The sequence below is a fragment of the Cherax quadricarinatus genome, chromosome 88 (assembly GCF_038502225.1).
Source record: "Cherax quadricarinatus isolate ZL_2023a chromosome 88, ASM3850222v1, whole genome shotgun sequence".
Classification (NCBI taxonomy): Eukaryota; Metazoa; Arthropoda; class Malacostraca; order Decapoda; family Parastacidae; genus Cherax; species Cherax quadricarinatus.
This window is the reverse complement of record NC_091379.1, coordinates 13012203-13040146: the sequence shown is the minus strand read 5'-3', so window position 1 is coordinate 13040146 and position 27944 is coordinate 13012203. Positions and strand designations below refer to the sequence as shown.

General features: G+C 40.8%; 1 protein-coding gene across 4 annotated transcripts in view; it reads right to left on the bottom strand.

The window, feature by feature from the left end:
* LOC128698470 (NFX1-type zinc finger-containing protein 1-like) overlaps positions 1-27944 on the bottom strand; it is a 412092-nt gene that overhangs the window by 244169 nt on the left and 139979 nt on the right. For all 4 annotated transcript variants that reach the window (XM_070103988.1, XM_070103990.1, XM_070103989.1 and 1 more), the window contains exon 7: positions 18481-20145. In XM_070103988.1, the coding sequence (XP_069960089.1) occupies positions 18481-20145 (1665 nt within the window). The remainder of the gene's footprint in view (positions 1-18480; positions 20146-27944) is intronic.

The following is a 27944-nucleotide window of genomic DNA, read 5'->3' as shown; positions in this document are numbered from 1 at the left end:
TGCCACACACATCTGTCTTGTTCACTCGCATGAAATCACTGAGTAATGGGCTTGTGTACCAGTTATCGGTATACAGTGGACCCCCAGTTAACGATATTTTTTCACTCCAGAAGTATGTTCAGGTGCCAGTACTGACCGAATTTGTTCCCATAAGAAATATTGTGAAGTAGATTAGTCCATTTCAGACCCCCAAACATACACGTACAAACGCACTTACATAAATACACTTACATAATTGGTCGCATTCGGAGGTAATCGTTATGCGGGGGTCCACTGTATAATGTATGCCCCTTACCAAGATAAGGTGCCATCATGTTTCTCACTACATCACCTGAGATACCCAATAACATCTTGGTATCTTTCAATATTTTACTACCCGTGTATACAACAATATCCAACACCAGGCCACTGTCACAATCACAGAGTACAAACAGTTTTATACCAAAGCGGTTCCTCTTGCTCGGTATATACTGCTTGAATGACAGTCTACCTTTGAACAAAATCAAAGACTCGTCAATTACAAGATTCTTGAATGGATAAAAGTATATCCTGAACTTCTGTTTGAGATACATGAAAACATTTCTAATCTTGTATAACCTGTCACTTCTGTCAGGCCTGGTTTTGTCAGAGAAGTGCAACATACGTAACAGTAAGATAAACCTGTTCACTGGCATTATTTCACTGAAGACCGGGGTACAAATTAGCCGATCTGTGGACCAGTATGCTTTTATATTATGCTTATAGACGTGAGGCATAAGCATTATTGTTGCAAAAAGCAAATACATTTCTGCAACAGTCGTCTCTTTCCACCTGTGTAGTCTTGACTGTGGTGGTAAGATCGTATTTGCCATGGTGTACTGAAAATACTTATTACTTTCCCTGGCAATAATTTCCATCAATGGCTGGTCAAAGAATAATTCAAAGAATTCCAGTTCATTGGCCGTGGTTCCAAGGGGACAGGTAGGTAGAATTCCACTTTGAGAGTCATCAAAGTGGTGAGGCTTGGGAACAAAATTGGGATTTTGCTGCCAATCCCACATACGGTTTTCTGGTGGATACTGGACATCATAGGCTGGTTGTACGGGTGGTTGTGGTTGTGGCGGGCTGGTGGCTGACGCTCCGCTTTGTCCTTGAACTGACGAGTCAGCAGCGTGGGTCCCCGCGTGGCACGGTGAGTCACGCATGGCGGTGCCACTACCACCACCAGCACCACTAACACCATCCACTGATGCCTGTGGCTCATCCATGCCAAGTGTAGCCACATCATCCTCACTATCACTACCTAAAACGGGTGTAGGGCCACGGGATGTACTCCGGGATGCACTCCGGGATGTACTCCGTCCCCTGGGCACAGCATAGGGTACACTACCCGAGCGCATGCGGCGGTGAACATACCGACGCTTCACTGGTGAATATGATTCCTCACTATCACTACTCGAATGATCGTCGAGCGCAATAAAATCACAATCCACGTCAGAATCATCGTCATTACTGAAGTCAGAGGCCTGGCCACGCGAAAATATTAGTTTTCTCTTACGTTTAGGAACACCCGACCGTGAGTCATGAGTGCCCACACCAGAGGTAGAAGGTCGAGGATTGTCGGGGTTTTCTGCACTATTATCGATATCCTGGTCATTATTTTCGGTCACTAACTTATCAAAGCCGTAGAATTCGTCTTCATTTCCACTTCCATCAGTGTCAGAACTATCAGACAGGAAGAGGAGAGTCCCAATTTTCCGGGGAGTGAGAGCTGACTTGCGACGAGGCATGGTGAACAAGGGTAACTGAGCCGGCGTTCCCACAATGCTATGCAGGCGCCTAGATTTTTTGTTTATGGTGCACACCCACGGCGCAGACCCATTCTCTCACATGTAGGCCTGTGAGCGCTTTTGCGCTAAATTTGACGGCACTAGAATTTTGGCATAGATCTACGGTTTGGACACTCACCGTAAAGCCGTAGATCTACGGGACGGACCCTGAAAGGGTTAATATATTTATAGATGGGGTTGTAAGAGAAATAAATGCGAGGGTCTTGGCAAGAGGCGTGGAGTTAAAAGATAAAGAATCACACAAAGTGGGAGTTGTCACAGTTGCTCTTTGCTGATGACACTGTGCTCTTGGGAGATTCTGAAGAGAAGTTGCAGAGGTTGGTGGATGAATTTGGTAGGGTATGCAAAAGAAGAAAAAAGTGAATACAGTAAAGAGTAAGATTATGAGGATAACAAAAAGATTAGGTGATGAAAGATTGGATATCAGATTGGAGGGAGAGAGTATGGAGGAGGTGAATGTATTCAGATATTTGGGAGTGGACGTGTCAGCGGATGGGTCTATGAAAGATGAGGTGAATCATAGAATTGATGAGGGGAAAAGGGTGAGCGGTGCACTTAGAAGTCTGTGGAGACAAAGAACTTTGTCCTTGGAGGCAAAGAGGGGAATGCACGAGAGTATAGTTTTACCAACGTTCTTATATGGGTGTGAAGCATGGGTGATGAATGTTGCAGCGAGGAGAAGATTGGAGGCAGTGGAGATGTCATGTCCGAGGCAATGTGTGGTGTGAACATAATGCAGAGAATTCGTAGTTTGGAAGTTAGGAGGAGGTGCGGGATTACCAAAACTGTTGTCCACAGGGCTGAGGAAGGGTTGTTGAGGTGGTTCGGACATGTAGAGGGAATGGAGCGAAACAGAATGACTTCAAGAGTGTATCAGTCTGTAGTGGAAGGAAGGCGGGGTAGGGGTCGGCCTAGGAAAGGTTGGAGGGAGGGGGTAAAGGTGGTTTTGTGTGCGAGGGGCTTGGACTTCCAGCGGGCATGCATGAGCGTGTTTGATAGGAGTGAATGGAGACAAATGGTTTTTAATACTTAACGTGCTGTTGGAGTGTGAGCAAAGTAACATTTATGAAGGGGTTCAGGGAAACCGGCAGGCCGGACTTGAGTCCTGGAGATGGGAAGTACAGTGCCTGCACTCTGAAGGAGGGGTGTTAATGTTGCAATTTAAAAACTGTAGTGTAAAGCACCCTTTTGGCAAGACAGTGATGGAGTGAATGATGGTGAAAGTTTTTCTTTTTCGGGCCACCCTGCCTTGGTGGGAATCGGCCAGTGTGTGAATAAAAAATAAAATAATAAATAATAATAATAATTATTTATTTTGACATGATGCATGTTTGTACAAAGAAACATAATAGTTGGGTGTACATGCCAAAAGCCCCTTTATATGCAGAACATTTTGGGCACACTTAAAATTAACTTATGATTAATAAGGCAATAAAAGTACATATGGTCATTAGATGAGTTATTATTAGTAGAGTTATTACTGAAAGAATTAAGAGTAAGACAGAGAGCAGGATAGTAGAGGAACAAGGAGGATTTAGGAAGGGTAGGAAGTGTGTAAACCAATGCATACAGCAAAACATAGGTGAACAATATTTTGATAAAAGTAATGAGGTTTTTGTTGAATTTATGCATTTGGAAAAAGCATATGATAGGGTAGATATGGGAGAAATGTGGCAGATGTTGCAAATGTATGGAACAGGGAGTAGGTTACTGAAAGCAGTGAAGAGTTTTTACGAGGATAGTGAGGCTCAGGTTAGAGTATGTAGGAGAGAGGGAGATTATTTCCCAGTAAAAGACAGCCTTAGACAAGGATGAGTGATGTCACCATGGTTGTTCAATATATTTAGAGATTGAGTTGTAAAAGAAGCAAATGTTTGGGTGTTGGCAAGAGCTGTGGGTTAACCCTTTCAGGGTCCAAGGCCAAAATCTGAAGTCACGCACCAGTGTCCAAGAAATTTTGAAAAAAAAAAAAAAATTATTTTTTCTTACAGAATTAAAGAGCATATTTTTGTGAAGGTAATAAAACAAAAAAAATTAGAATCTGATCAGTACTTACCGAGATACAGTGCCAAGAAGTTTGTAGAAAATGATGTGGTGGCGGCAACATCGACGAATTCCACATACGCGTATTATATTACAGTGGACCCCCGGTTAACGATATTTTTTCATTCCAGAAGCATGTTCAGGTGCCAGTACTGACCGAATTTTTTCCCATAAGGAATATTGTGAAGTACGTTAGTCCATTTCAGACCCCCAAACATACACGTACAAACGCACTTACATAAATACATTTACATAATTGGTCGCATTTGGAGGTGATCGTTAAGCGGGGGTCCACTGTATTTTGTTGTTTTTTCTTTTCTTTTCCAATTTTTTTCTATTCCTACTAACATTTGGGGCCTGAGAGACCAATACTGTATATAACTGATATATATATACTCACTGTATTGAACACAATAACCACACTAAAGTTATTATCATATTATTGTTTACCACTGTTGTTTATTACAATAAACATGCACAAATATTGTATAATACTAATGTTCGATCATATATTTACATATTTACAATCACTGGACATGGTTTTAGAACTGCTGGAGCTTGTGGAACTCCTTGAAACAAGGCACCATGCACAGAGGCACCTTACATTCCTCACACATAAACCGAGTGTCTTTGCGTCTTTGTTGCCGTCATTTTGTTTGTGCACAGACAATGCATCTCTTCTGAGCAAATTTCTTTTGAGTTGAAGGAAGCTGTATTATGAAATGATCACCTTCTCTCCTCAAACGCTTGGGTATATCCTGAGGAATTCGAGGACCATGTTGTATTGCAGGTGTTGTTACCTGGTACTTCATTATCAGTTGTCTGACAACAGACAAACAAAATTCACCATACGGTGGTCTGTTACCAGTCTTTATTTGGTACACATTATATGCATTCAGCATTGAAATGTCCATGAGATGGAAGAAAAGTTTCATGTACCACTTGTAACTCTTACGAACACAGTCAACAAAACCAATCTGCATGTCACACTTGTCAACCAAGCGCATGTTTTGTGTATAATCAATCACTGTCACTGGTTTTCGAATACGTTCATTAGTCACTCGATCAACTTTGCCACTGTCTTGCATTTCATTACGGTGAATGGTTGTCAACAATGTGACATCTCGTTTGTCATGCCACCGTAATGCCATGATGTCATTGGCAGTAAACACCTGCACGTCATCACCACGAACACCTGCGTTGAGCCTGGGCATATGTTTACGATTAGAACGCACTGTGCCACACACATCTGTCTTGTTCACTCACATGAAATCACTGAGTAATGGGCTTGTGTACCAGTTATCAGTATATAATGTATGGCCCTTACCAAGATAAGGTGCCATCATGTTTCTCACTACGTCACCTGATATACCCAATAACATCTTGGTATCTTTCAATGTTTTACTACCCGTGTATACAACAATATCCAACACCAGGCCATTGTCACAATCACAGAGTACAAACAATTTTATACCAAAGCGGTTCCTCTTGCTCGGTATATACTGCTTGAATGACAGTCTACCTTTGAACAAAATCAAAGACTCGTCAATTACAAGATTCTTGAATGGATAAAAGTATATCCTGAACTTTTGTTTGAGATACATGAAAACATTTCTAATCTTGTATAACCTGTCACTTCTGTCAGGCCTGGTTTTGTCAGAGAAGTGCAACATACGTAACAGTAAGATAAACCTGTTCACTGGTATTATTTCACTGAAGGATGGGGTACAAATTAGCCGATCTGTGGACCAGTATGCTTTTATATTATGCTTATAGACGTGAGGCATAAGCATTATTGTTGCAAAAAGCAAATACATTTCTGCAACAGTCGTCTCTTTCCACCTGTGTAGTCTTGACTGTGGTGATAAGATCGTATTTGCCATGGTGTACTGAAAATACTTATTACTTTCCCTGACAATAATTTCCATCAATGGCTGGTCAAAGAATAATTCAAAGAATTCCAGTTCATTGGCCGTGGTTCCAAGGGGACAGGTAGGTAGAATTCCACTTTGAGAGTCATCAAAGTGGTGAGGGCTGGGAACAAAATTGGGATTTTGCTGCCAATCCCAGATACGGTTTGCTGGTGGATACTGGACATCATAGGCTGGTTGTACGGGTGGTTGTGGCGGGCTGGTGGGTGACGCTCCACTTTGTCCTTGAACTGACGAGTCAGCAGCGTGGGTCCCCGCGTGGCACAGTGAGTCACGCATGGCGGTGCCACTACCACCACCAGCCCCACTAACACCATCCACTGATGCCTGTGGCCCATCCATGCCAAGTGTAGCCACATCATCCTCATTATCACTACCTAAAACGGGTGTAGGGCCATGGGATGTACTCCGGGATGTACTCCGTCCCCTGGGCACAGCATAGGGTACACTACCCAAGCGCATGCAGCGGCAAACATACCGACGCTTCACTGGTGAATATGTTTCCTCACTATCACTACTCGAATGATCGTCGAGCGCAATAAAATCATAATCCACGTCAGAATCATCGTCATTACTGAAGTCAGAGGCCAGGCCACGGGAAAATATTAGTTTTCTCTTACGTTTAGGAACACCCGACCGTGAGTCACGAGTGCCCACACCAGAGGTAGAAGGTCGAGGATCGTCGGGGTTTTCTGCACTATTATCGATATCCTGGTCATTATTTTCGGTCACTAACTTATCAAAGCCGTAGAATTCGTCTTCGTTTCCACTTCCATCAGTGTCAGAACTATCAGACAGGAAGAGGAGAGTCCCAATTTTCCGGGGAGTGAGAGCTGACTTGCGACGAGGCATGGTGAACAAGGGTGACTGAGCCGGCGTTCCCACAATGCTATGCAGGTGCCTAGATTTTTTGTTTACGGCGCACACCCACGACGCAGACCCATTCTCTCACATGTAGGCCTATGAGCGCTTTCGCGCTAAATTTGACGGCGCTAGAATTTTGGCATAGATCTACGGTTTGGACACTCACCGACCAGCCGTAGATCTATGGGACGGACCCTGAAAGGGTTAAAAGATAAAGAATCTAATACATAGTGGGAGTTATCACATTTGTTTTTTGCTGATGACACTGTGATTTTGAGAGATTCTGAAGAGAAGTTGTAGAGGTTGGTGGATGAGTTTGGTAGGGTATGTAAAAGAAGGAAATTAAAAGCAAACATAGGAGAGAGTAAGGTGATAAAGATAACAAAAAATTTACGTTATGAAGGATTGGATATCAGATTGGAGGGAGAGAGTATGGAGGAAGTGAATATATTCAGGTGTTTGGGAGTGAAGTGTCACCAGATGGGTCTATGAAAGACGAGGTGAATCAAAGAATTGATGAAGAGAAAAAGGTGAGTGGTGCAGTTAACTCTTTGACTGTCGCGGCCATATATATACGTCTTACGAGGTACTGTGTTTGACGTATATATACTCATAAATTCTAGCAGCTTCAAATCAAGCAGGAGAAAGCTGGTAGGCCCACATGTGAGAGAATGGGTCTGTGTGGTCAGTGTGCACCATATAAAAAAAATCCTGGAGCACGCAGTGCATAATGAGAAAAAAAACACCGACCGATTTTTTTAATTAAAATGCCGACTTTGTGGTCGATTTTCGTATAGTATTTATGGTTGTATTTATGGTTGGTCTCATTTGATAGAATGGAAAACATATTATAGAAATAGAGGTGATTTTGATTGATTTTACTATAAAAAGAACCTAGAAATGGAGCTCAAAGTAGTGGAAATGTTTGATTTTTGCCAATCTTCAAAAGTAAACAAATGATGCCATTGTCCAATAAATGTCCAACTAGCCATTCTAATATGCAGTCATGAATGGGTTGATGTTATTTATACAATTATTACAGTATTGCAGTAGTCTGCATAATAGTAAGTCTTCTATTTTTTGTTTGAATAAAAATTCAAAATAGAAAGCAGGAGTAATATCAGAGGGGCCTGGAGATATGACTGATGAGCAAAGAAAATGTTATTTTAGAGCCAGGAATGTCTGCATTGTTCATTCTAGACCTTATTTTGAAATTGTCATATTTTTTAGTTTTCGTGAAATTGGCCAAATTGCAAATTTCTGACCACATTATTAGGTAGTTGAAATTGGTAAATGGGCAGTTTCTTGTACTCAATCTATAGAAAAAATGGAGTTCTAAAGAAATAGCTATGAGTTTGGGCGACTGGAACAATGGAATTAGTCGAGAATAGGGCTCAAAGTGGGCGAAATCGCAGATTTATAAACAGCGCCGAGGTCGCTAACTTCGCGAGAGCATAATTCCGTCAGTTTTCCATCAAATTTCGTTTTTTTTGGTGTCATTACAATCGGGAAAAGATTCTCTATCATTTCAAAAGAAAAAATAATTTTTTTTTTTTTTAAATTTTGCGACACCAGGAGACACCTCAGGATTGGGGGTTGCGACAGTCAAAGGGTTAAATTTTGCGACACCAGAAGACACCTCAGGATTGGGGGTTGCGACAGTCAAAGGGTTAAGAGTCTGTGGAGACATAGAACATTATCCATGGAAGCAAAGAAGGGAATGTATGAGAGTACAGTGGACCCCCAGTATTCGATTTTAATCCGTTCCTGAGAGCTCATCGAATACCGATAATATCGAAAACCGAATCAATTTTCCTCATAAGAAATAATGAAAATCAAATTAATCCGTGCAAGACACCCGAAAGTATGAAAAAAAAATTTTACTACATGAAATATTAAGTTTAATGCAATAGAATAATTACAATAACAATAGAATAATTGACACTTACCTTTAATGAAGATCTGGTGATGATTGATGGGATGGAAGGAGGGAAGAGGTGTTAGTGTTTAGAAGGGGAATCCCCTGCCATTAGGACTTGAGGTAGCAAGTCCTTTTCCAGGGTTACTTCCCTTCTTCTTTTAATGCCACCAGGACCAGCTTGAGAGTCACTGGACCTCTGTCGCACAACAAATCTGTCCATAGAGCTCTGTACCTCCCGTTCCTTTACGATTTGTCTAAAATGGGCCACAACATTGTCGTTGTAATAGCTGTGTTAGGGTGATTTTCATCCATAAAGGTTTGCACTTCAACCCACTGTGCACACATTCCCTTAATTTTTGAAGTAGGCACAATGTATTCCACAACTGGTATAGGCTTCTCAGGGTCAGCCCCAAACCCTTCAAAATCTTTCTTATTTCCATACTAATTCTCACCCTTTTTACCACAGGGTTGGCACTAGAAGCTTTCTTGGGGTCCATGGTGACTTATTTTGCAGAAACAAGCACCAAACACAGTGATAATATGGAATGTACCGAATGTATCCTTAGATGCACGCACACTGGCTGGCTTGTAAACACTGGCACACAAGGGGCAGATCAGGCCACATGTGGACAGGTCTCGTACGAATCGTATCGAATACCATAGAAAATTTTTTGAGGTATAATGCATCGAATACCGGATTTATCGAATACCGATGCCATCGAATACCGGGGGTCCACTGTTTAGTTATAGCAACATTCTTAAATCAATCAATCAAATCAAATCAAAGTTTATTCTCTATAAGGATTACAATGCAGGGTTTACAGATTTTGGTTATTTTGTGGTTTACATGTAAAAAAATACTAATTACAGAGAGGGCCACTAGAACATCTAGCATGGCTAGGCATTTCGGGCAAAATTAGATTAATTCTTAACCCTAAATTACAAATTATGGAATAAGTTGGCTAAATACTAAGTGACTAAATACTAGTTTGTGAGTTTAGCAATGTGAATGCTTTTGTTTTGGCACAATACATAGTTTCTACATTGGATACACAAATAACCCGCACATAGAAGAGAGGAGCTTGCAACGACGTTTTGATCCGACTTGGACCATTTACAAAGTCACACTAACCAGAAGTGGAGCAGGACGGCTATATATAGGCAGGAAGAAGTAGTGGTGGTAGTAGTAGAAGTAGTGGTGGTGGTGGTGGTGGTAGTAGTAGTAGTAGTGGTGGTGGTAGTAGAAGTAGTGGTGGTAGTGGTAGTGGGGAATTAAGGAGGAGGAGCCAGTCAAATACAAAGAAAGGGGAGCACTGCAAGGGAGCTAGGTGCCCACAAAGGGAGAGCAAGTGCACAGAGGTGGGGGGGAAGGAGAAGTGATGAAATAAATAATGAAGGAACAGAAACATGCGACAGAAGAAAGAAAGACAAAAAAGGAAAGAGGAAAGGGGAAAAGGGAGAAGAAGAGAGAGAAAAAAAAAAAGAGGAATCAGGTTAAGTCATGGGTGTTCTGAAGTTTGGAGCATTTTACAATGTAGTGGGAGAGGAAGGCATCTACAGAGACAAAGCCAGGACTAAGATTCATACAAGGAAAGTTGTGTATTAGAGAGGATTCAACTAGACGGCGACTGTTAGAGTTGGAAGTAGGGAAGACAGTTTTAGTGGAAGATCAGTCAATAGGATCGCTGTGATCTCTGACGTGACAGAAAAGAGCATTGTTAGTGTCGGCAAGCCTAACACTATTTTTGTGCTCCCTAAGTCTGTCAGAAAGAGATTGGCCAGTTTCTCCAAAGTATTGAAGAGGACAGGAAGAGCAAGAAATAGAGTAAACACCAGGAACATCTGTAGAGGGAGGAGGGGTATGAACGAGATTAGTGCGAAGAGTGTTAGTCTGGCGGAAAGTAAGCTTGATGTCTAAGGGACGGAGAGACTTGTCGAGATTAGAAAGATCAGAAATGTAGGAAAGGCAGAGGACAGAAGAGTTCCCAGGAGTAGAGTGTTTGGGAGAGAAGAAATTAAGTTTAGCACATGAGAAGGCAGAGTCTATGAAATGGGAAGGGTAGCCAAGACGGGAAAACGAATTATGAAGAGTGGAAATTTCTGCTGGAAGGAACTGAGGATCACAGATGCAGAGGGCACAGAGAAAGAGGGAGATAAGAACACTTTTCTTGACAGGGGAAGCATGATAGGAAAAGTGGTGAATGTACATAACACTGTGCATAGGTTTTTGGAAAACGGAAAAGGAAAAACCTGTATCTGAGCGGTGGACATGGACATCAAGGAAAGGAAGCAAGGAATTAGACTCCCATTCAGCTTTAACCCTTTGACTGTTTCCGACGTATAAATACGTCTTACGAGCCAATGTTTCTGACGTATTTATACGCACAAATTCTAGCGGCTTCAAATCGCGCGCCAAAGGCCTGGTAGGCCTACACGGGAGAGAATGGGTCTCAGTGGTCGGTGTGCACCCTGTGAAAAAAATCTGGGACCTAGCGGTGCATTGTGGGAACGCCATGTTGTCAGTCCATTTTCACCATGCCTCTCGGTAAGAAGTTCCTCACTCCTCGGCGGATTGGAGGTCTTTTGTTCCCAAGTGATAGCTCTAACAGCGATGAAAATGTCAGTGACAGTGAATTCAAGGGTTTTCAAGTGAGTGTTACCGAAAAAAGTGCCCAGGATAACGTAAATAGTGACGAAAACCCAGATGACCCACAACCTTCGACCTCTGGTGCTGTGCCGGCTTGTTCACATTCACCTTCGCCTGTACCAGGACGAAAGAGGAAACTATTTGGTCGTGTACAACACCCTGATGATAGCAGTGATAGTGATAGTGATAGTGATAGTGATTTCAAGGTCATTGAAAGCAGTTCTAGTGACAGTGAGAGTGAATATTCCCCAGTGAAGCGCCAGTATGTACGACGTAGCATGCGGTCTGGTAGTGTTTCATATGTTGTTCCAAGGGGAAGGAGAAACTCTGGGAGCACATCCCGTGGCCCAACACCACGACCTGATAGTGAAGATGACGATACTGTAACGATGGGTATGAATGGTGACAGTGAGGGAGGAGGCAGTGGTGGTGATAGTGAGGGTGGCACGGCCCATGTGGCACCATCACCGGGCCACGCTACTAGCCACGCGGCTGACTCAGCAGAACAACCAGCCTCACCCTACCCCACACTGCCACAACCTGCACCACCACAACCTGCACAGCCACAACCACGGTACAATATCCAGACCCCACCAGCAGACCGCATCTGGGATTGGCAGGATGGTGACGAGTTTGTTCCCAGTCCCCATGACTTTGATGAAACACAAAGTGGAATAAAGCCATCTTGTCCACTTGGGAACAATGCCAGTGAAATGGACTGCTTTGAGTTATTCTTCGATGAACCCCTGATGGACATCATTGTCAGGGAAACCAACACATACTGTGAATACACCATGGCAAATACAATTCTCTCACCAAAATCACGGCTACACAAGTGGAAGGAGACAACTGTGGCAGAGATGTACCTGTTTTTTGCCACAATAATGCTTATGCCACATGTGTATAAGCACACTGTCACCACATACTGGACAACAGATCGCCTGATTTCAACTCCAGGTTTTAGTGACATTATAGGTGTCAATCGTTTCCTGATACTGTTGCGTATGTTACACTTTTCAGACAAAACCAGGCCTGACAGAAGCGACAGGTTATATAAGATAAGAAATGTGTTTATGTACCTGAAACAAAAGTGCTGCATGTATTTTTATCCCTTCAGGAAGCTTGTTATTGATGAGTCCTTGATTTTATTCAAAGGAAGACTCTCATTCAAGCAATATATACCAAGCAAGAGGAAACGCTTTGGTATAAAGCTATTTGTACTGTGTGATTGCAGAAGTGGTCTTGTTTTAGATATTATTGTGTACACTGGCAGTAATACTTTGAGAGATACCATGAAGTTATTGGGTATCTCTGGTGATGTGGTTCGAACAATGATGGAACCATATCTTGGTAAGGGGCATATGTTATTTACTGATAACTGGTACACAAGCCCCTTACTCAGTGATTTCTTGCGAGTGAACTTGACAGACGTGTGTGGCACAGTGCGTGGTAATCGCAAACATATGCCAAGGTTCGACGCTGGCACTCGCAGAGGTGAGGTGCAAGCCTTTGCTGCCAATGACATCATGGCATTTCGGTGGCATGACAAACGTGATGTCACATTGTTGACATCAGTTCACACAAACGAAATGGTACCCAGTGGCAGGGACAACAGAGAGACCAATGAACCCATTCTAAAGCCTGCAGCTGTCATGGACTACAACCTCAATATGCGCTTAGTGGACAAATGTGACATGCAGATTGGGTTTGCAGACTGTGTACGCAAGAGTTATAAGTGGTATATCAAACTTTTTTTCCATCTTGTTGATATCTCTATGCTAAATGCTTATAACATATACAAGTTGAAGACCAACAAAACACCAAAATATGGTGAATTTTGCCTGTCAGTAATCAGACAAATAATTGCAAAGTACAAAGGAGCAACTCCTGCAATAGACCAGCGCCCACAGACGTCATCTCGTTTGAGGCCTGGTGATCACTACCCCATACAACTGCCTCCTACTACTGCCAAGAAAAATGCTCAGAAGAGGTGTTATGTATGTATGCATACCACAAAACGCCCACAAACACGCAGAGACACTCGTTTTATGTGTGAGGAGTGTGAAGTGCCCCTCTGCATATACCCATGTTTCAAAGAGTTCCACAAGCAGTTCTAGGAACATGGTTAGTGACTGTACATATGTATATATATTATGGAACAATATTAATAAACATTGTTTTGTATTGTTTGTTTGTGTAAACAAAGTGTATACACAAACTAATAGTGATAAAGTTTGTTCTGTTATTGTGTTGTAAATAATGAGTGTATATTTGAACAATGCACCTTACATTGGTCTCACAGGCCACATAAGTTACCTGGAAAAGAAAAATATTGAAAAATGCAAGAAACCTTTGAATGAGAGTAAATAAAAGAATACCGGGTGGGCGGCAGTCGCCGCTGTTGCCATACGCACGTCGATTTCTGCAAACTTTGTGGCTCTATATCTCGGTAAGTACTGATGGCAAAAAATTTTTTTTAGGCTTAAAACACTAGTAAAAATATTCCTAACATTTTCATAAGAAAAAATAATTTTTTTTTTTTTCGAATATTTGGTGACATAGAATGACAGTTTCAGAGAGGGCCCTGAAACAGTCAAAGGGTTAAACTTAATGGAAGGGGCAAGATTTTTTTTTCTTCTCCCTTTTCCTCTTTCCTTTTTTGTCTTTCTTTCTTCTGTCACCTCTGTGCACTTGCTCTCCCTCTGTGGGCACCTAGCTCCCTTGCAGTCCTCCCCTTTCTTTGTATTTGACTGGCTCCTCCTCCTTAATTCCCCACTACCACCACTACTACTACTACAACCACTACCTCTTCCTGCCTATATACGTATAGCCGTCCTGCTCCACTTCTGGTTAGTGTGACTTTGTAAATGGTCCAAGTCGGACCGAAACGTCATCGTAAGCTCCTCTCTTCTATGTGCGGGTTATTTGTGTATCGTTCCAGTCACGGTACTGTGCCTTTTTTTGTTATTTTCTATATTGGAGTATCACAGGCAAACTTATGACTAGTTAGGAATCATTATTTTAAGATTAAGATTCGTATTTCTGTGCTTATAGTCAAATGGGTGAGTGAGTGAATGCAAGTGTGAACCATCAGATGGTTTTTATGTAGTTAGTTGACGGGGTGTATCAGGGAGATAAGATGTTTTCTAACGGTAGTTTTTGGGTAGGGTGTTTCAGATTTTAGGGCCTTTGACATACACTGAATTTTTGTAAAGGTTTAGTCAGACACGGGGAATGTCATAGAGATGTTTGTGTCTGGTGTTATGCCTGTGGGTCCTGTCACAACTATCAAGAAAGCATTTTAGATCAAGATTAATACTGGAATTTAATGTTCTGTATATGTAGATTGCACAGTAGTAGTATGTGTGGATGTTCTGAACAGGGAGTAAGTTTAGATCTATGAAGAGTGGGGGGAGGGTGTTGCCAGGGATGGGATTTAGTGATTATTCTTACTGCGGCTTTTTGTTGGGTTATTACTGGCTTTGTGTGTGTTGCTGCAGTTGATCCCCCAAGCACAAATAGCATAGGTGAGGTGTAGATAAATGAGTGAATGGTACAGTGTGAGAAGGGCACTTTGTGGCACATAGTATTGTATCTTGGAGAGGATCCAAACTGTTTTGAATATTTTTTTTGTCATGTGTTGGATATGGTGCTGAAATTCAGGTTGTTGTCGAGGTATAGGCTTAGGAATTTGCCTTCATTATGTCTGGCAATTAGTGTTGTCGATCTTAATGTTAAGTTGCACAACACCTGCTCTGCTACCAAACATAATATAGTAGGTTTTGTCAGTGTTAAGTGTAAGTTCATTGGCTGTCATCCAAGTTGATATTTTGAGCAGCTCCTCGTTAACAATGGTGTTGAGGGTGGCAAGATTAGGGTGAGAGATGACATAAGTCATGTCACCAGCAAAGAGAATGGGTTTCAGGTGTTGGGATATATTTGGAAGATCATTGATGTAAATGAGGAAGAGCAGGGGTCCAAGGACTCTTCCCTGCAGAACTCCAGTATTAAGTGGCCGTGTTGATAATGCTGTGTTTTTAATGGTGACATACTGATACCTATTAGTAAGGTAGGATTTGAAATATGCAAGCACATGGCCTCTCATACCATAATGGTCAAGTTTGTGGAGTACGATGCCGTGGTCTACTGTGTCAAAAGCTTTTCTTGGGTCAATAAAAATTCATAGCGGATATTCCTTATTTTTCAATGCTCTGTAAAGCGGATCTAGCATTTTTACAATTGCATAATTAGTGCTTTTATTTTTCCTGAATCCAAATTGGCAGGGGTTGAGTATGTTTTGTGCCATTATAAATGAATACAGTCTCCTGTGCACGAGTTTCTCGAAGATTTTGGATAGCAATGGTAAGCTTGATATTGGCCTATAGTTGTTTACGTCTGTAGGGTCACCACCTTTATGTCTTGGTGTAACCCTTGCTGTTTTGAGTAGTTTCAAGATGGTGCTAGTTTCTAGTGACTTGTTAAAAAGTAATGAAATAGCATGTGAAAGGACATGGGCTGCTCGCTTGTACAATAATGGTGGGACATGAAACAGATTCCCTGAGTTATTTTTTAGTGACTTTATAATCTCGGTGACTTCGGTGGGCTCAGTTGGTACAAGACAGAAGGAATTTGGGAAATTCCCATCTAGGTAGTCCCCGGCATGGGCGTTGGTAAGTGGGATTTTACTGGCAAAGATTAGATCCTATGGTTGAGAAGAAGTCGTTTATCTTGTTAGCTGTTTCAGTGGGATGTAGTGGTGTTTCATTAGGTTTAGTTAGAACAACATTCTTGTTTTTTTTTTCAGTTTGTGGGTCCCCAGAATCTGGGAGAGTGTTTTCCAGGTCTTTTTTATATCTCCTCTTGTGTCAGTGAATCTGCTGAAACCTTTTCAGGGTTTCGGCCGTACTAGTATGGCATACGAGCCAGGGTTTTTGACGTACTAGGACGCCTAAATTCTAGCGCCCTCAAATCTAGTGAGAGAAAGCTGGTAGGCCTACATATGAAAGAATGGGTCTATGTGGTCAGTGTGCACAGTATAAAAAAAAAATCCTGCAGCACACAGTGCGTAATGAGAGAAAAAAAACTTTGACCATGTTTTTGGATTAAAACTGCGACTTTGCACTGTATTTTCGAATGGTATTTATTGTTGTATTCTAGTTTTCCTGGTCTCATCTTATAGAATGAAAAACATATTACAGAAATTGAGATGATTTTGACTGGTTTTACAAAGAAAAGTACCTTGAAATTGAGCTCAAAGTAGCAGAAAAGTTTGATTTTTACCAAAGTTCAAAAGTAAAATCATGCTATGCGTCCAATACACATCAACTGGCGAGTCTGGTATTTTTTTCACAAGTGCACTGATATTATTTATACCATTTCTACACCAATGCAGTAGTCTGCATAACAGTAAATCTATTTTTTTGTGAGAATAAAAATTCAAAGTGGAAAGCAAAAGAATGTAAGAGGGGAATGGGGACATGACTAATGAACAGAGGAAATGTTATTTTAGTGCCAGGAATGTCTTTTTTGTTTATTCTGGACCCTATTCGGAAATTGGCATCTTTTGAAATTTGTGTGAAATTGGCAAAATTGCTAAATTCTGACCACTGTAGTGGATAGTTGAAATCGGTAAATGGGTGGTTTCTTGTACTCATTCGATAGAAAAAATGGAGTTATAGCGAAATAGTTACGATTTTTGTTGACAAGTACACTGGAATTGGCCGAAAATAGGGCTCAAAGTGGGCAAAATCGCCGATGCGTAAACATCATCGAGACCGCTAACTTCGCGAGAGCATAATTCCTTAAGTTTTCCATCAAATTTCATACTTTTGGTCTCATTATGATCGGGAAAAGATTCTCTATCTCTTCACATGAAAAAATTATTTTTTTTTTTTTTAAATTTGGCCGACCCTGAGAACAAGTCTCTGAGAGGGCCTGTCGACCCTGAAAGGGTTAATATAGGTGTAAAGCATGGGTGGTGAATGTTGAAACAAGGAGAAGGATGTAGGCAGTAGAGATGTCATGTCTGAGGGCAATGTGTGGCATGAATGTAATGCAGAGAATCCATAGTTTGGAAATTAAGAGGAGGTGCAGAGTAATTAAAAGTATTATCCAGAGGGTTGAGGAGAGGTTATTGAAGTGGTTCTAACATTTAGAAAGGATGGAAAGAAATAGATGACTTGGAAAGCATATAAATCTGGTGGGGTAGGGATCAACCTTGGAAACATTGGAGGGAGTGGGATAAAGGAAGTTTTGTGTGCAAGGGTCCTGGATTGAAATCCATACCCTATCTGACATGCGTGAGTATGTCAGATAGGAAAGAGTGGAGACAAATGGTTTTTATAACTAGAAATGTTGTTGGAGTGTAAGCAAAGTAACATTTTTGAAGGGATTCAGGGAAACTGGCAGGCCAGACTTGAGTCCTGGAGGTGGAAAGTACAGTGCCTGCACTCTGAAGGAGGGGTGTTAGTATGTTACAGTTTTTTAACTGTAGTTTAGGCACAACTCTGGCAAGACAGTGATGGAGTGAATGATGAGAGTTTCTTCTTTTTTAGGTCACTCTGCCTTGGTGGGAAACAGCTGATGCGTTAATAAAAAAAATATCTGAGCAGACCACAGCAGAATGCATACAGACCATGGTGGTAACTAAAAGTGAGTATAAGTGTAAATGTTGTGTAGCTTATTCCAGGTGGGTCCCTTCCACCTCACATCACTGCCAACAACACACCACTACACATGACCACACACTACTGCCAACCACATACCACTGCACACCACCACACACAGTTATTTTAACCTTTAAATTAGAGTATATTTAAGGAGACTGTCAGTTCCCCTGTCTTCTAATATGTTATTTTTCCCCTATAATCTACCTTTTTCATAATTACTATCACATTTGCTTTGTCTGTTTTCGTATCATAAATGTGTTGTAGAGGTCTCAGCTTTGCTCAGACCTCTACAGCACAATTGCCATTAAAGATTTGTTAAGTTATACCATAAATTAAGGAAAGATCCTAGACTTCACCTTATGAAAGCAAACAAGACATATACAATAGTAATTATGAACAAGGTAGATTATAGGGGAAAAATAAACATATTAGGAGACAGGGAAACTCTCACACCTCTTATTGCTCCAGTGCACTCATAAAGCATATGTTTATTACTGAAACCCTATAATAGCCCTGCATTACAATCTTTTTTTTAAACGAATTTATGCATTTTAACTTAGAGCAGGAAGATACATACCAGGACTTGATGACCACACTCTGGAACTGTCTTGTTTGTTAACTGCAGACATCCACCACAGTCTTTAGCACATGTTTGTGGACATGGGTGGCCACAAGGAAGAATCTTCTTACATGTCTTATCACATCTGCCACATTCATCAGAACATTTCAACTGACATGGATGGCCACATGTCAGGATCCTCTCACATTTCTCATCACATCTGCCACATTTTTCAGAACATTTCAGCTGACATGGATGGTCACATGTCAGGATCCTCTCACATTTCTCATCACATCTGCCACATTTTTCAGAACATTTCAGCTGACATGGATGGCCACATGCCAGGATCCTCTCACATTTCTCATTGCATCTGCCACATCTTTCAGAACATTTCAGCTGACATGGATGGCCACATGTCAGGATCCTCTCGCATTTCTCATCACATCTACCACATTTTTCAGAACATTTCAGCTGACAAGGATGGCCACATGTAAGAATCTTCTCACACTTCTCATTACATTTGCCACATTCCTCAAAACATTTCAGTGAACATGGATGGCCACATGTCAGGTTCTTCTCACATTTGTTGTCACATTTACCACACTTCTCAGAACATTTCAGAGGACACTGATGGCCACATGGCAGGAGCTTTTCACACTTATTTTTACACCCGCCACATTCCTCTGTACAATTCCGAGGACATGGATGGCCACAGAGTAACATCTTCTCACATGCCTGGTTACATCCACCACACGTATCAGAACATTTCTGTGGGCACGGGTGATTACATGGCAATGTTTTCTCACACTGCTTGTCACATCCTCCACATTGATTTGAACACATTTTTGGACATGGGTGTCCACAAACCAAACTTTTCTCACATTTATAGTTACATTTATATCGAACATGATTTGGATCATTGTTGATGTGACAGATAAGTCTACATTCATGGCCACATGTTAACTTAGTGTTGCAGTTTACTGTGCACTGTGCACTCTTAGGATCTTTATGACATGGTATAATAATCTTGTGTCCACAGCCAGGCTTCTCCTTTTCCACTCTAGAATCACACACATATGTAAGCGGTGAAATGTGGCACTTAAGTTTGTGACTGTGACTACAGGGTAATAACATAGTCACAATAACAGTGCAATGCAGACATTTTTCCCAGCACCGAAGATGGCAACCATGATTCCTTTCACACACCCGAGAACATTTTAAATTACATTTATGAAGTGTGTGGTCAGCATCATCTGAATGACAGCGTCTTGGGCATCTGTGCTCACAGTTAGGGAGAACTGCTAGGCAATCTTCCCAACAACCTCCCTCTGGACTCTTTTCAGCAAAATCTTCTTGAGATGAAACTTTGATTACATTATGAGGATGATTTTTGCATTTCAGAGTAAGTGCATGGCTCAGTGAGTCTTCTTTTACAAGGTCAGCCTTAACCTGCTTCCATAGATTACTAGAGGCACATAGCTGATTCATATTACCTATAATATAGAAACCATATTTAGCACGTGACAGTGCCACACACACACGGTTATCAATTCTCAGAAATCCTATTTTGCCTTCATCATTACTGCGCACCAGCGTTAACAGAATGATTTTGTTTTCTTCACCTTGAAAATTATCCACAACAGAAATTCTCACACCTTGGCAACTTGTTTTATCCCTCTGGAGCTGAAAATAAAAAATAATTATTATTGTTATGGGGTTCGAGGAGCAACTACGTATCTGTGTACCTAAGTAGCAGGAAAAGACTCATTATTTGCAATACCTAGTTATAATGAACTGTTGGGGGCACAACTGCCTTGATTCTATCACAAGAATTGATCACTTACATGGAGAGGCAAAATGTGTTAACCCTGTATTTCAACAAAAATAGGTTGTTGTAAATCAACATACACAATTATAATAATCCCATTGTAAAAACACTATTTTAAAAGTAAAATAAGTCATAGTTATGGGAGAAAAAACAATATTAATATAGTTGTTAAGAAATTGTGCATGGTGATGTTCCGTAAACCATACCCCCGGCTGGGATTGAACCTGCGGTCGGGCTGGAGTTTTGAGACTCTATGACCGCGGGTTCAATCCCGGCCGGGGGTATGGTTTGTTTGCAATCGTGTCATTGCGATTTCTTGAGTCATCTTGACGGCAGTGAAGGGACTTGAGCTAGAGTTCATCACGGCCATGCTAGCTGGAGATTCATCTGTAAAAACTTGCATTTGTGGTCACAGTGGTGCCTGTGCTAACCTTCCTATGGTGTAGAAATATACCTAGTTGGATGAATCTTATTGTGGCTAGCTGGTCTAGTGGCTAACGCGACGGGCTGGAGTTTCGAGACTCTATGACCGCTGGTTCAATCCCGGCCGGGGGTATGGTTTGTTTGCAATCGTGTCATTACGATTTCTTGAGTCGTGATGTTCCGTTGTTGTTGTGGGTATAAGAGCAGAGGTGAGACTGGGTCAGGCTCCAAAAAAAATTATAACCTTACTTTTTAAAGGGGTGGACCGGTAAGCTAGCGGAAGGCCTCAGACAGATGACCCAAAGCTCCAGTGGTAGGTCATCATTTGACTAAGACCCACACCAAGGAACACTTATCCTGTTTCCTGACAATCATTTACTAGACAGCGACAGCATCAACAGTGCTCATAAATCTTTTCAGTCTGCTGGGCCAATTTATGCTCCAATGATCGCCTAATTGCAAGTATTACTGCATTAACCCTTAAACTGTCCAAGCAGATCTATGTTCACATGCGTAGTGCTCCAAAAGTAGATCTACATTTTTTTTTACATATTTTCAAATATAACAAAAAAAAAGTAGATCAAAGTTTTTTACATGTTTTCAAATATTAAAAAAAAAAAAAGATCTACTTTTTTTACATACTTTCAAATGTTGAAAAAACATAGATCTACATTTGGACAGTTTAAGGGTTAACATACATGGAACCCATAATGACCCAAGAAAACTGACAGTGATGTCAGCAAATTGACCAAACACAACTAAAAAAGGACTGCCCAGCATACCAAACATCATCCCTGCTGCCAGACATACAACCAGCCAAGCGATGTGTACTACTAAATTCTCAGTAACTGCAACACCCACATCAATTGCACCAATGTTCATATGGGAGGGAAACAGAGGAGAAACAACTCAAAAAAATAAAAAAAAGGAAGCTTTACCCATCATGTCTACCCTGGAGGATGCCAGCACATCATCTATTCCCATGACCCCTGTCCAAGGCTGCACAACAACAACAACAATTATGGCAGATGACTACAAGTCATTCCCAGGTTTCAGCCATCCTTCATCCTCACCCACTTCCCACACTCCAGCTTACCACATATCATCAACCATGGCTAACCTACAAGACCTATTCACCCCAATCAATGGCAGTGACTACAGCTCATCAAAATTCCCAAGTCTAGCCCAGGTATGCAGTCCTCACCAACAACCTGACACCATTCAGAGCACACAGACATTCAAACAACTGTTGTGAGTCATACTGAACAAATAACTTCCATAACTACCAAGTTGGCAGAGACTGTACAAGATTGGAAGTCAAACATGGACACTCAATATCCATGTTTGACTTCCAGTATCAAAGGAGTCTAATTGAACAAGGAAAATTGCAAGAATCTCCAATTCTAAACAGTCCTTATTTACCTACAGACAAACCAGGATTCTTTCTCACACAATGCACTTCAGCTATCTAACATAAGCTGAGGCTTAACACAGAAACTAACCATATAAAGGAGGCCTGACTGCTAGGCAGACCGGGTCAAAAACAGTGTTATGCTAAGATTCCATTAAATTGACAAAAAAAAAAAAAAAAAAAGGGTTTAATTCTTCCATCAAGATAAAGTGTACAGTGTATGTAAACAAGAGTAACAAGAAAGCAACAGAATCTATTCTACAGACTTCGTAAACATAAACGTGAAAACAATGAAAAGATTAAACAATGTTTTACTGGTGATGGCATAATCACGGTAAGACCATCAGACAGGGGTCGCAGGTATGTAATAACTAATGAACAAGACCTATCGAGTCTCCTCAGAGTTACTGGTCTTACAGAGTCTAATTCACTGATCAAGTCAACACTGTAGAGTGCAATGAACCCAGTTCTTTTTATTGTTGAACAAATAGTGCCTTACTTTACTTTTTTGTTATTAATTACTCTTACAGGTACTCCTCACTTACCGAACCAGTTAGGTTCCTAAGAGTAGGTTGGTAAGCGAATTGGTTGCTAAACAATAAGCTGCCCCTTACTGATGTTTCAAGCATACTGTACTGGTAGTGGGTTTGTGTCAACCATTTTTAGATATTGTTTTAATGTCATCTTTGCACCATTAATATTTTTTTAGTGAGTTAAATAGAACTAGGCATTAAAAATAATAAAAAAGTAAAATACACATACAGTACACTCATTACTTACCTTAAAATATTTGCAGTCTTGATGTAGGATGAGATGTGAGTAGCATTTATTACAGCAATTATGTACCTCTGTAATCTTTTGACTACCACCCACAGGATGGGTATTGGGAGCATAATGAAGATATTAAACTAGCTACTGTATATCAAATAAATTTTCCTCATTTAAATTAACTGAAAAGCAATTAATCTGTTCCTGCACTCTGGAGGCAAGAAAAAATACTTGAATATGATACTATTACCAACTGTACGGCTTATTTATCTATCACAATTCATCTAATATGACATAATAAACAATATAATTAACATCGAAACATGATATATACTCTAGAATGAATAAAAGAGCCCATAATATGATGGCAGAGGCAGCAGTGGAAGTGTCTGCCATTTCCTGTCCCACTCTGACTATTGTATCTTTCCATGCTCTTATTGTAAGAGAAAATGAAATATTTTTGAGGCAAACTGCAGTAGATCACTAGTTTTCTAAGGAAAACACAGAAACAATATACTTATAAATAAAAATATCAGTATATAAAAATATAAAAAATCAAAATACACTACAGAATGTAAAAAATATTAAACTGTTTATATAAAGTGTGCATGTACTTACACACTTGGAGTAGAGATGGTGGGGGAGGCTGAGGGTGGGGGAGGCTGAGGGTGGGGGATGTTGAGGGTGTGGCGTATGATCTCAGTAGCCCTGTAAACCTTCAACAACATCGTTTTGTTTGATCGCTGAGCTTAACTGATACAATAAGTCACTGCTACGACCCTGTGCTGTACTTTCTACAAGATTGATGGACCGAGCACATCAACTCCAGGCTGAGGGACTGATTACCTCAAACTCCTCCTCTCCTTATACCTTCCTGCTCTGTATAGGACTGAAGCCACTCTGTGGCAAAACGTTTCTTCAATAAATATTCCCAAATGTTGCGTAAGTGTCTCAATTCCTCGACTTGTTGGTTTTCAAAACCATTCATCACAATTTTTGTTGTTTAATCCTTAAACTGTCCAAACACAGATCTAAGTTTTTTCAACATTTGAAAGTATGTAAAAAATAGATTTTTTTTTTTTTTTTTTTACATTTGAAAATGTGTAAAAAAAATTTGATTTACATTTTTTTTTTTGTTATACATGTATTTGAAAATATGTAAAAAAAGTAGATCTATTTTTGTAGCACTGCGCATGTGAACGTAAATCTGTTTGGACAGTTTAAAGGTTAATCACTGAATTTAACTGATACAGCTTTAGTATCTACATATCATAGATGTACTAAGCTGGTATTGCCTGGCAAAGTCCATGGAAATCGTCTTTTTCTTCTCAGCATTGTCTTTTGCACTTATTTTCTTGGGATCCATGGTTAGAAAAAAAAATTTGGCCAAATGACTAAAAAAAAATGCAAGCAAGCATGAGAGAACTGCTCCCACAGCAATGTAAACATGTGTACTGCATACCTGATGTTTTGGCATCAGCTGTGCCAATTAGTGGCAGCATTCTGAATTATTACGTACGTATTATTATTATTAATTTAGGGAACTGAAGCTCTATCATTAATATTATTATCATTATTATTTAGGGAACTGGAGATCAGATCCAATTCCCTAGATCAAGAGCCCCTCACCACTGGTGAGGGGCTCTTGATCTAGGGAATTGGATCTGTGCTCTAGTTACCTAAATTAATAATAAAAATAATGCAGTGGAACCTCTACTTGCAAGCGCTTCCACGTGCAAGTTTTTCCAAATACGTACGAGCAGTCAATGGGTCGGTTTCTTGCTTCTATGCACAAGCGAAATTTCCAGAAGCGAGCGAACCTCAGGAGAGATTCTTTGACGCTGGTGAGGGGCTTTTGCTCTTGATCTAGGGAATTGGATCTCATTTGTTTGTTGGACTATCTTTTTGAAACCTGGGCAATGTATGATGGAAAGATGCTTCTTAACGTACACCAAAAATGAAAGAAATCGAACCATAAATAATGGAGTTCACTTCTCAGCAATTAGCCACCCCTTAGCAGTATTTTCGTATGGCTTTTATGGTTGTATTCTCGTGTTTTGTGGTCTCTTTTGATAGAATGGAAGATATATGGAGGGATATGTTGTGTATCTTTATATGTGTATGCTTCTAGACTGTTGTATTCTGAGCACCTCTGCAAAAACAGTGATAATGTGCGAGTGTGGTGAAAGTGTTGAATGATGATGAAAGTATTTTCTTTTTGGGGATTTTCTTTCTTTGTTTGGGTCACCCTGCCTCGGTGGGAGACGGCCGACTTGTTGAAAAAAAAAAAAAAAAAAAAGATATGATTTTGATTATTTTCATGATGAAAAGTACCTTGAAATTGAGCTCAATGTAGGAGAAATGTTTGATTCTTTGGCGATGTTCAAGAGTAAACAATATGCAGCTGTGAATAGGTTGACACTATTTATACAATTATTGCAATAACGCAGTAGTCTGCATAATAGTAAATCTTCTATTTTTTGTGTGAATAAAAATTATAAATTATAATAATAATAATAAATACATATAATAATAATAGTCAAATAATACAGTGGACCCCCGCATAGCGACTTTAATCCGTGCAAGAGGGCTGGCTGTTATGCGAAATGTTCGGTATGCGAATGAATTTTCCCCATAAGAAATAATGGAAATCAAATTAATCCGTGCAAGACACCCAAAAGTATGAAAAAAAACATTTTTACCACATGAAATGTTAATTTTAATACACACAAACTGAAAAAGGCATGCACAATTACATGACACTTACTTTTATTGAAGATCTGGTGATGATTCATGGGATGGGAGGAGGGGAGAGAGAGTGTTAGTGTTTAGAAGGGGAATCCCCTTCCATTAAGACTTGAGGTGTCGAGTCCTTTTCTGGGGTTACTTCCCCTCTTCTTTTAATGCCACTAGGACCAGCTTCAGAGTCACTGGACTTCTTTCGCACAACATATCTGTCCATAGTGGCCTGTACCTCTCGTTCCTTTATGACTTCCCTAAAGTGTTTCACAACAATGTCAGTGTACAGGTTGCCAACACGGCTTGCAATAGCTGTGTGAGGGTGATTTTCATCAAAAAAGGTTTGCACTTCAAGCCATTTTGCACACATTTCCTTAATCTTTGTAGTAGGCAACTTCTTCAATTTCTCTCTCCCCTCCTTTGAACCAGTTTCCTCAGTTTGCTCTTGAAGTTGATCTATCAGCTCATCAGTGGTTAGTTCTTCATTGTCGTCCTCCACCAACTCTTCCACATCCTCCCCACTAACCTCCAACCCCAAGGACTTCCCCAATGCCACAATTGATTCCTCAACTGGTATACTCCTCTCAGGGTTAGCCTCAAACCCTTCAAAATCCCTTTTGTCTACACATTCTGGCCACAGTTTCTTCCAAGCAGAGTTCAAGGTCTTCTTAGTCACTCCCTCCCAAGCCTTACCTATAAGGTTTATACAATTGAGGATATTAAAGTGATCTCTCCAAAACTCTCTTAGAGTCAGTTGAGTTTCTGAGGTCACTACAAAGCACCTTTCAAACAGAGCTTTTGTGTACAGTTTTTTGAAGTTTGCAATAACCTGCTGGTCCATGGGCTGCAGGAGAGGAGTGGTATTAGGAGGCAAAAACTTCACCTTAATGAAGCTCATGTCCCCATAAAGTCGCTCTGCCACGTCTGTAGGATGACCAGGGGCATTGTCTAACACCAGGAGGCACTTAAGTTCTAATTTCTTTTCAGTTAGGTAATCTTTCACATTGGGGGCAAATGCATGGTGTAACCAGTTACAGAAAAAGTCCCTAGTGACCCATGCCTTACTGTTTGCCCTCCACAGCATACACAAATTATCCTTGAGGACATTCTTTTGCCTGAACGCTCTGGGAGTTTCAGAGTGATACACTAATAAAGGCTTAACTTTGCAATCACCACTAGCATTGGAACACATCAACAAAGTAAGCCTGTCTTTCATAGGCTTATGTCCTGGGAGTGCCTTTTCTTCCTGAGTAATGTAGGTCCTGCTTGGCATTTTCTTCCAAAACAGGCCTGTTTCATCACAATTAAACACTTGTTCAGGTTTCAGTCCTTCAGTTTCTATGTACTCCTTGAATTCCTGCACATATTTTTCAGCCGCTTTGTGGTCCGAACTGGCAGCCTCACCATGCCTTATCACACTATGTATGCCACTACGCTTCTTAAATCTCTCAAACCAACCTTTGCTGGCCTTAAATTCACTCACATCATCACTAGTTGCAGGCCTTTTTTTTAATTAAATCCTCATGCAACTTCCTAGCCTTTTCGCTTATGATCGCTTGAGAAACGCTATCTCCTGCTAGCTGTTTTTCATTTATCCACACCAATAAGAGTCTCTCAACATCTTCCATCACTTGCGATCTCTGTTTCGAAAACACAGTTAAACCTTTGGCAAGAACAGCTTCCTTGATTGCCTTTCTGTTGCCCACAATAGTAGAGATGGTTGATTTGGGTTTCTTGTACAACCTGACCAGGTCGGTGATACGCACTCCACTTTCATACTTATCAATGATCTCTTTCTTCATCTCTATTGGAATTCTAACCCTTATTGCTGTAGGGTTGGAACTAGAAGCTTTCTTGGGGCCCATGGTCACTTATTTTCCAGAAACAGCACCGAAAACACTGTAATAATACGAAATATTCCGATTGTATGCTTGAATGTTACCGCGGAGGCTGGCTGGTAAACAATGCCACCGGCGGAACATATGAGGCTGGCTCAGGCCGCACATTGGACGCGTCTCGGACGAAGGGCGCTGAGCGGGTTTTTGGGCGGTATGCGAGGCAAAATTTTAGCGATCAAAGCGTCCGGTATGCGGATTGTCCGTTATGCAAGGCGTCCGGTATGCGGGGGTCCACTGTAATATGTATAATGATACATATTTTTTTTTTTTTTTTTTTCAACAAGTCGGCCGTCTCCCACCGAGGCAGGGTGACCCAAATAAGAAAGAAAATCCCCAAAAAGAAAATACTTTCATCATCATTCAACACTTTCACCACACTCGCACATTATCACTGTTTTTGCAGAGGTGCTCAGAA